The sequence below is a fragment of the Sycon ciliatum genome, chromosome 1, assembly GCF_964019385.1.
Source record: "Sycon ciliatum chromosome 1, ocSycCili1.1, whole genome shotgun sequence".
Taxonomy (NCBI): domain Eukaryota; kingdom Metazoa; phylum Porifera; class Calcarea; order Leucosolenida; family Sycettidae; genus Sycon; species Sycon ciliatum.
In genome coordinates, this window is record NC_088643.1 from 50,840,395 (window position 1) to 50,850,810 (window position 10,416).

The 10,416-nt window shown below is 48.2% G+C and overlaps 2 protein-coding genes across 2 annotated transcripts in view; both read right to left on the bottom strand.

The window, feature by feature from the left end:
- Positions 1-1,002, bottom strand: part of LOC135830928 (dynein light chain roadblock-type 2-like) — a 9,403-nt gene extending 8,401 nt beyond the window's left edge. The window contains exon 1 of the mRNA XM_065343152.1: positions 593-1,002. Coding sequence (XP_065199224.1) covers positions 593-595 — 3 coding nt within the window. The 5' untranslated portion in view covers positions 596-1,002. The remainder of the gene's footprint in view (positions 1-592) is intronic.
- A 2,027-nt stretch (positions 1,003-3,029) lies between these two features.
- Positions 3,030-9,611, bottom strand: LOC135830929 (protein Dok-7-like). Its single transcript, XM_065343153.1, has 6 exons — positions 9,430-9,611; positions 9,188-9,230; positions 7,616-7,849; positions 7,161-7,358; positions 6,101-6,660; positions 3,030-4,341 (listed from the first exon to the last, which is right to left on the bottom strand). Exons 1-6 carry the CDS (start codon positions 9,493-9,495, stop codon positions 4,084-4,086), a joined length of 1,359 nt encoding a protein of 452 aa, XP_065199225.1. The 5' UTR covers positions 9,496-9,611; the 3' UTR covers positions 3,030-4,083.
- Positions 9,612-10,416: the final 805 nt, after the last annotated feature.

The following is a 10,416-nucleotide window of genomic DNA, read 5'->3' on the forward strand; positions in this document are numbered from 1 at the left end:
TACATAATCAAGAGTATGCAACTCCGGGAGAATGAGTCCAAGGCAAAGGTATCCAGGCGCGTGTGCCGGTGCCCTTCAAGGGGGGGGGGGGGAGGGGTTCCGGGGGGCCTCCCCCCTGGAAAATTTTCAAAAAAAGAAGCAAAATCCTGCATTTTGAGCGAAAAAAAAGGGGGGTTCCGGGCACCCAGGAACCCATACGGCGCACGCGCCTGAAGGTATCTATTCGCCTCGGGCTCAAGGTCCAACGTGATGAAAACACACACGAGCTTCCCAGTATCACCTCAGTGATGCGGCTATTTGCCACTCTGGACCTACGGTACAATGAGTTACAGTCAGTGAGTGTCCTATGATTCATGATGGCCAAAACAAACCCAAACTTTGCCGTGGAGTAGTTTTCTGCAGCATACTTGCAGATGCGGAGTTGCACACGTTTGTTCATGTGCTCTTGGTGGTGCTTGCCAGATTAAAATTTCTGAATGTCTCTTTCATCAGGTCATGGCATACACGCAGCGGTACACATACTGGTACTGTATCATGGTATCTCGACCATTCTGACCTGTGCGTGTTAGCATTAGTCTTGGTAGGGCCTTACCATATTGGCCAGTGGCCTTGGCGAGGAAGACCACCGGAATGCTAGCGGACGCGCTGCCCGACAAGGGTTCAGTTGAATTCACTCACGGCCGCAATGGTGTGGAATATCAATAAGCGAACCAGAGCTTGCCTATTACGTTTGCAACGTCGCTGAGCGTGTTGTCGCGGCCGGTTACTCCGAGTACGAGTGTCGTATGACTACCACAGTGCTCATAAACACACCTCTAGGCTCTACTGCTTCTGCTAGGGAAGGGCCGATATTCACCAAAATTAGTTTGATTACTTGTGCGTTCTTCGTCTCGCAGATGGTTGCATACTCTTTTCGTAATTTCGAGTCTACTTGGCTTTGGTCTGCAGTGACTCTATCAGAATGATTCTGTTTACTGTCAGTGTCACCAGTATCTGGTCACTGAAACACTCAGTTTGATTATTTTTACATCAGTCTGTTTCTTGCGCGCCCATCCCCAGCATGTAATGGCATAGTACCACATGCACGAAGACTACCCGGCCCCATGTCCATGGCCCACCACGGTACCACAGGGCCTGCTGGAGAGCCGGGTCAGCCGGGTCACGCGCCCGGCTGGGGAACTGCACGACCTGGCTGAACAGATAACACCGGGTCCAGTCTGACCCTCCTGAAAAATGTCTCAAACTGACAATGGATTCCTAAAATACGGGTGTTTTACGACTCGCGGACCCCATCTGTTGCAAATCTAGCGCAACCGTACACCATGGTAGATCTACACACTACAGTCTACAGTCTACAAGCGACAGAAACTCGGCTAGGGTCAACTGGTTCGAGCGCGATCTGGCCAGCGGCGAGCAGGAAGTCAGGACATTCAAAGTTGATGAGGCAGGCAGTCAAAAGCGTAACCATGGTAACTTTGGCTATAGCTTTTGACACAGTGGCAAGTTAAGTGTTCAGCCGATTGGTGATTTGGACGATGGAGCCCGCAGCGAAGAGAAAAAGAACTCACGCTTTCCAAGACTCTTGGAAAAAAGGTCGACCCTGGCTGGACTACGACCATGCCAGTCTACTAGTATCCATGTCATGCGCTTTGTGCAAGACGCATTTCCAAAGGAAGACGAGCGGCGGTGGATTTGGTCGCGAGGAAGCAGCCACTCCACAAGGTGCTGCAGGCACACCCCAGTGCTCTAATATGTGAACATGTTGGTCCTGCTAGGCTGCTACTACTTAGTACTAGCACTAATTAGAAAACAGAATTCCTTTTTTTCAAATTGTTAAATCAGAATCCAATGGAACTGCTTTGCATTCTTCACGTAATGTCGTTTACCTTCTACGTTTGCGGACTTTGATCGTTCGCCTTGTTCTCTAAAATGTCCGATTTCCGGCACTAAATTCGCCTTTCTGTTTTCCTGCGTTTTGAGCAGGCTTTTTGGTTGTTTTTCTGCTGGATAATCTGACCCGGCTGGCCTGCATGCGCCAGGTACACTCTGACCGGGCTGTGTTGAATGTCTAGAGCAGGCCCTGTACCACTACCACTGTACCAGTACATCGATCGAGTTGTGCAGTAGACAGGCGTATCCAGAAGCAACCGTTGCTAGGCTCTGCAAGTGCAAGTTAGTTAGTTAGGCGACACTAGTGAGGTTTTGCATTCCGAAATTCGGTACAGCGTTCTTCGGTCATTTGTCGAACATCAAAATGTCGAATTTTCGCACCAACGTTTGTTTTGCAAGTCGAAAATGATGTGTTTTCATTTCGTGAGCCCCAGCATCAGCAACGTCCCGTCCCGTGCTCCCTTTCTTGCTGATTCCAACGAACTTTGATCGCCCAAAGAGTCGAGGGCCAAACCCGCCTCCTCAGTCGCCTCAGAAAAACCAACTCCATGGCCAAGTCAAATTTTATGCGTGTCGCCATAGTCTTTTCAGCCACACAGATGACGGTGAGGACACTCCAGGCGAAAGAGAGTCGACAGGCAGTGGAGAGGAGCAATCAGAGGTAGCTGACGATGCTATGTCGCCAAAGACGCCTGCCAAGCGATGCCGAGATAAGAAACCTCTTTGAATAAATCACGCGCTAGCGCTCTCTGCAAGAAAATGCATCCGAAAATATTTTCGGCAAAGTGAGCTTTTTCCGAACAAACACTCCGAATCTTCGTGTGCGTTTTCGACCTCGCTCTTGCGTGCCGAATCTTTTTGCCGAATTTCGGAATGCAAAACCTCACTACTGACTCCGAAGAGACCTAAATCCCAGAGAAAAGGCTTCCTCTGTAAGACTAAGAGAGTTAGCGTAAGTAAGTTAGTTCAGACCAGCGACAAAGGCTCAGCTTTCTTCTTCTTCTTCTCAAGTTCAAACGCATGCACACACATAGCACATACACATACACACGCACCAGTACTAATCCCGACCCGCTCCCCATACCACACCACTGCCATGTGTCATGCAAGCAAACCGTCAGAAATCACGGCACATCATCTCGGCAGGAGCTGCACAAGCAGCCACTGGGTAACACAGCCATAATTATGCTCATAAAAAAAACTAGTTTCAGTCTAAGGATGATGGCAGTAAGAGAATTGTTTTAGAATCCACCTTGCCATCAATAAACAAGATAAATGCTATGTATCAGAAACGTTCAAGGAAAGCAAGTTCACCTCATCATCCAGTGCGGTGAAAAAATGGAAATACCTCTACAGTGCATGTCGTCGTGAAGAATTCGACGGCTATGCATCAAAGCATTGCTCAAAAAAGGTATTACAATCTGCATTTATAAGGAGTCAAGGTCAATTCAGCAGCGGTGTGCTGGACAATGCGATTTAAAATATCAATGGAAAAATAGTGTTCAAACACATGGATAGTGAAAAGAAGCTGGTAGGTAAGTTGGTGCCAATATTATCCGTCCTTTGTGTCACAATAGCCTTTTAAGAAGAAGAAAAATAGTCGCGTGAACTTGCATAATCTGGGCTGGGATAAGATATTTGGACAATTGAGATTGGAAATCATCGGTGGGTACAACAAGAAATTCACACTCCGTGTAGCTCTGAAATGACCAGTTTTACGGCAATAAGTTGCTGTTCTGAGATTAGCGATGGAATTTATTTGAAGAAGTTTTGAAATGACTATGGCCAGAGAATCGTTGCCGTAGCCTCAGACTATGGACAAGCATGTCCTGACCACATTGCCGATTTTATTTAAATGCTTCAATGGAGGTTTATTATTGACTGCACGCATCAGTTGTGTGCACTATGGCTAACGGAAAGCTTCAGTTGCCGATAGGAGCGTGCGCACAGAAAAACGACACTGGCCACATCGTCATCACTCCAAGTTGACACTGCATAGGGCTACGGACTGACGTTCAGAAGTGCCAGAAGTGAAGTAAACATCCAGTGCTACATACTCTGAATGGGTACAACGTGAACTGGATGCGGTACACACATGATAGCAGGTAGCTGAGCCAGGCAATTGTGAGAGGAGGCATCCGAAGAAACGACTATAATTATACTGGTCAGCAGGCACATACATGTACTCTCACATTACTGCTCAATGGGACGCTGTCGATCCCTTGCCTGGGCATCCCGTGCAACCCTGAGGCTGTGCGTGTTATCAATGTCGACCGAGGAATACGTTGTCTCACTCATCCGTCCTCGGAAGTGAGACGGCAAGCTACCGACTGAACTGGAGCCGCCAGACGCAGACGAAGACCGAGCTCCTGCGGCCACTGGCAATGACGTACTCCCAGGGTTGCCGGCACTATTCAAAGAGCCCTGATCAAGCTTCGCATAGTTCACATTCTATACACACAAACACAAACAGCAGAACATTTTGAATACGAAAGTACGGAAAGCTATTACGAAGTTCCAAACTGCACACACTCCCAAAAACCACATGACAACTGTTTTCGGTAATCCCAGGGTAAAAGCAAAGAAATTGGAGACACTCTTGGCCATTGTGTGAATGTTAATCACACCAGCACTCCACGATGCGATCTTGGCCGACTCATTGCCAGCCCATTTCATGTTGTGACACAGTATTGGCACATGAAGTTGGAGAGATTGGTTGATTGGTGACAGGAACACCGGGAGGGGGGGGGGTCACATGACAGGGCACAGGCACAAAGGACGGGTGGGGCCGGGGCACCAGGTGCGCGCACGTGGGTGTTCACACGTGACCGAGCACCAGTTCAGCTAGCTCAGCAAAAATGATTCATGATGATGACAAGAATAGCTAAGGGTCCAGAGCTAGCTCTCTTGCCATATTTCATGCAGATTGCAGTCCAGAGACTGTATTTGTGGACAGAAGTAGTTCCTTTTAAATATATACACACATAATTCATACCAGGTATTACGGTATCAGAAAACTGTATTTTAGTGATTGAACTTCGAGTCATTGCAACGTTAGATATACGTCCTTGATAGAAGTCCAGGTCTTACATTATTTTGTCTACTACCTTCTGACCTTTGACCTGCTTGCTGGGCGCGCTTACAGTCAAAACCTGATAAGACGTACCCACAAGGGAACACGGAAAAAGTACTTCCTTGCGGAAGTGATTACTACACCCATGCTGCAATCAACAGTGCCAATTTTACATCAACTGCAAAAAGTACGTACTGCACAATCATGAGTTTATCCTACACCCGGTACTAACTAACCGCTTTGGACTGTACTTATGACATTGGCATGCTCACTTGAGCTGGGTGTGTTCCAGTCATGCAGCAGCAGCAGCAGCAGCAGCACACACACGCGCGCGCACACACGCACGCACACACACACACACACACACACACACGCACCACACACATACACACACACACACACACACTACACACACACACCCGCACACACACACACACACACACACACACACACACACACACACACACACACACACACACACACTCACACACACACACATACACACACACACCATTGGACCATTGGACGCCCATCGCCGGAGGCGATGATAGCGATGCTACAGCAGAAGCCATAGCAACTTGTGCTGGGATTGCACCATTCAACAGCTTGCAAGGCTGAAGAATTGGCCGCCACTATTCAGCCTGGTCTACACCACACAGCTATGAAGTGGCTTTTTATGGCCAGTGAATCCCTACTTACACACACACACACACACACACACACACACACACACACACACACACACACACACACACACACACACACACACACACACACACACACACACACACACACACACACACACACACACACACCTCAGACCTCAGACATGCCCATCGCGGAAGCGATGATAGCGAACAGCTATGTTAGACATAGCAACTTGTGCTGGGATTACACCATTCAACAGCTTGCAAGGCTGATGAATTGACCGCCACTAATTTTAGCCTGGTATCCACCACACAGCTGTTTGAAGTGACTTTTTCTGGCACACACCATTGGACCATTGGACCATTGGACGCCCATCGCCAGAGGCGATGATAGCGATGCTACAGCAGAAGCCATAGCAACTGGCACACACACACACACACACACACACATACACACCACACACACATGCACACTGGCACGGTCACTTACTGCGTCTGGTATGCTTCTCGGCTGTATTTTAATGGGAACGTATGCATAGGTGTTGCTACCGCCATCGCCCATGTTCTCGTAATGACCTTCGGGTTGCGGTGCCGTTTGCAGCAGTGACGCTGATGGCACAGCCATCGGTGGTCGGTCCATGTTCAGGTCTGCCGTGACAGGCGTCACAGGAGATGTAGCGCTGGGAACTGGCTGGTAGGAGTTATTTGGTGTCATCGGCGACTGGCGGTGTTCTATGGATGAGCTGCTAGTTCGAATGCCGCTGCTGCTGTTGCCACCGGCGGCGGCGGCCATTGTTGGCGGTAACGTGTACAGCTCTGAAGAGTCACTGGCTCGCTGCACGCTGCGGGCATTTGACGACACGAGTACAGCCGGATGACCCACTGGTGATGTTTCCGGTGCGGAGTCACTGCCCATGCTGCTGCGCTCACGCGCTGAAGACATTGACATTTTTAGCGGGTCTGGCAATGGACGATTGTTGGCCACACGGTCAAAGAGGTCCTTAATTTTAGCTCCATGCTTGCTCTCCAGTCTATACACACCTTCGCCACCTGATTTCCAACCGAAAACATTGCCAAGAACAAGAACAGACCGATCAAGAATATGACAATTTACTATAGTATACTGTAAATATACAAATTTTCGGCAGCTATTTAATTTCGGCTATATTCGGCACCGACCCGAAACGCCGAAATTAAAACGCCGATAAAAAAATTCACAGCATCTGTCGCACTATACCATGCCCTCTACCCCACGCCGAAAATAAATCGCCGCCGAAATGTCAAAAATCGTGAAGTGCCGAAATTTTGCAGCGCCAAAATTTTGTATATTTACAGTAGACAAATATATAAAACTTCTATGGTTGGCATGAGACATTCAGACTGAATTTCCACACCTGCAGGGGCACAACCACCCTCAAGTATCAATGTACAGATGCAGCTCATACATTGGAATTAGGCAACACACACACACACACACGCACGCACACGCGCGCGTGTACGCACATCATACAATATAGAATTGGCTTGTGTGAAATTCCTGCCATCCTCACCATAACACTTCGAGCCAGCCTCAAAGGAGAATCCAGAAGAGCCTCCGTATCTCCGTAGCTGATTGTGCATCCAGTACCCGAGACAGGCGCATGGGTTGCCTGACGTTAAGCTGAAGTACGATGGGAAGAAACGCAGTGTCGCCTCTCCTGCCTTGATTTTGTTCTGGGTTGGAAGCACCTTTACATCAAACATCCATTCTATGCACAGTAGGCAACAGAGAGAAACGGCCGAGAAAGAAACACACCGATCAGTACCCCCGGAATACGATGGTGGATAGCAAGCCTTTGAACTTGCCAAGTAACTGCATGCCAAACACTCTGATCAACTGGCAGCTGACGACTGAATGGCATTGCCTCCGCTGTCATTGCCATTACGAAACTGCATGCAGCTCCGTGAACACAGAGAAGTGTTGTTGCCAACCCTCCGGCAATACGACCCCCCGCGTACGGCTCACCTGATCCAAGCTCCCGCTTCAGTATACGAGTCCAGCGCTCTAGGTCCAGCAAGACTTTGAAGGCGAATGTGTAGGATATGTGAGCAGTTATCACCGTCAGCGCGTTGGCTTCTCCCTCGAGCGGCCGGCCGTAGTCTAGTCCACAGAAATCCTCAAGCGAGTGCCGTTCTTGCGGAGATGCTCTGCTGGTGTCAGGCTTAGACGCATAGATCAGCAGCTGGGTGTGGGGCATTCCTACGACATTTGAAAATCGCAGTGCAACATGCATTGCTGAATTAAAAGAACAAGCTACCCACTAAGCATGACATCGAGTGTGCATGTGCACACGCATACATTACATGTCATATCCATGCACACACGCACAAACCTGGACGGGCATGTGCATTCCACTGACTCGGAGCTGAACCGTTCTTTTACGGAAGCACATCACAAACATGCATGGCTGCTGTGATTTGTGCATGCATCCATGTGGGCGGGTATGTAGGTATGCGTGTGTGTGTGTGTGTGTGTGTGTACGTGCGCGCACGCGTATGTGACAACGTAGTTGGACAAAGTGCGGGAGAGCTGAACAGAACTATGACTAGCATTCCAAGTGAAATGATGGACAGGGTGTTAATTTCACGGCAGGTCTAAAAAAAAGCCCAGCTGGTAACGTGCTGGCATACACTACAGTATGGGCACACCAGCACCTGTCAATGTACTGTAAGACCTGATATTTCAACGTCAATTAAAGATAACGATCTCCAGATTTTTGTGCGTTAGCGGGGTGAAATTCTAACGAATTCCGTCTCAAAACTGGCAAATGACTGTACAGGCACATATCGTTTCGTACATAACGACATCAAATGTTAAAGTATTTTTTAAAATTCGTTAAATCGTTAGAATTAAATGTTCGTTAACATTACTAGCCTTACAGTACATCTGCTGAGGTATGCGCATAATGCAGGGTTCTCACCAAGCCCCGTACCCATATTTACGGACGACCCAAATTACAATAGCATGGTCATGTACTGTAGCTGGGATGCTAGCAGAACAGAGCATGACTGTACTACCGGACTAGTGGAAGTCACTTGACCTCAATCCTGAACGTCCTATCCCCAACACGCCCCATTGTACGATCGCTCTACAAATGTACAAAATCTATACATTGTATAAAGAAGTGAATCAAAAATATTATTAATAGTGTCAGTGGTACGCTCAACAAAAATCGCCGGCTGGTGAACAATGGGTAACATGCAGGGGAGATCTGAGGGAAAGACTTCCCGCTCCCTCGATTTACTCCATCGGTAGAATCATGTATGACACAGGGCACAAGGACCAGTCCTGGTCTTCGGAACTCGAGTAAATCCTCCATCTGTTCACGAAATGTTTTCGGCGGCACGCTAAAGTAAAGGAACGAATGCTTGGGAACAAAACCCGGCCATTGGGTCATGCCTTCATGGACGATTCCCTGTGGCGCACTCAGCAAAGAGATTGCGAAAGTAATTGACTCCAGCCCGGGCTTATTGAAAATCATCTGACCTCGCACGTGTGGGTACAGGGCGCGATAGGAGAGCGTAGCAAGACACTTACCAGCAGGATTTGTTTTCTTCATGCAGCACCATCGCGACCGCCACTATTTTGTTGGAAAGAAAGGAGAGAAAATCGACAACAACGTTATGTGAACACACATGCTGCTGAGAGTAGGATAAGACGGTACTAGTACTACTAACAGAAGTGTAACTGAACAATTACATCGCACTGTCTGTCTCCAGATGATAACAACAGGCACGGGTGAGTGAGGGACGGGCACAAACAGTTGGTTCATATCTCACCTTCTGCCTGTCGCGGTACAGCACCTCTCCTTCCACGAGGATCCTGTCAGCTGAAGCGGGATACATGAGTTCTTCGCTATCAGTCTACTCTGAATCAATCCAGATACAGGGAGAGGTCATTCCCTTCTCTCTCCTCTGCAAACGACAGAAATGTAAGGTAAAACAAACTGCATTACTAGCCGCTATGGCTAGCGCTAGTCGATCTAGAGATTCTAGTCTTCTCCGGCTCGCTGCATGCCGGTATGATAAAAATAAATTATGTCACTTCGTTGCAGTGTTTTTTTGCTGACTCCGGCTCCGTCTCAACTGAGTTTATGAGCATGCCTGTTAGTGTTATGTTGGCTGTACTGTATACACTGTAGACAGTCATGCAGATTGACAGCATGTATCAGTCATGTAGCGGTCATGTAGTAGATCTAGTACGCTGGCAACTGAAATCCGACCACTAGCGTCTCGTACGAATCGCTAACGCGGCTAGCGCACGCCTAGGGGTCGGATTTCAGTTGCCAGCACTGTACTCGTACCTGATGATCAGTTGATCATTCAACACTATCGCATGCAGTCCGTGCATGCAGTGCATGCAGTGCATGCAGTGCATGCAGTGCTGCTCGCCTCTGACAATGCTGCCAAACCGTCCTATTTCTCGGACAGTGTCCGATTTTTGAAGACTCTTCCGAAAACCTGTCCGAAAAAGGAAATGTCCGAAAAGCAGCTGCAAGACGACGTCTATATCGGTTGGGTCTCACGGTCTCATTTCCTACACATGTAGATTATTGTACATGTATCACACAACATTCTACCTGAAGAAACAGCTTACGCCGATGACGTAGACTTCATCTCCACATCAAAAATCATTCCTTTTTTTTATTTTTTATTTTTATTTTTTTTACAAAGACCACTTAATGCCAAACATGAGATGCAGCTAGGGGAAGCACGCACAACCTGAATCGTGGCAGTGGTGGTGAGGTTTAGGAAGCTCCGCCGACC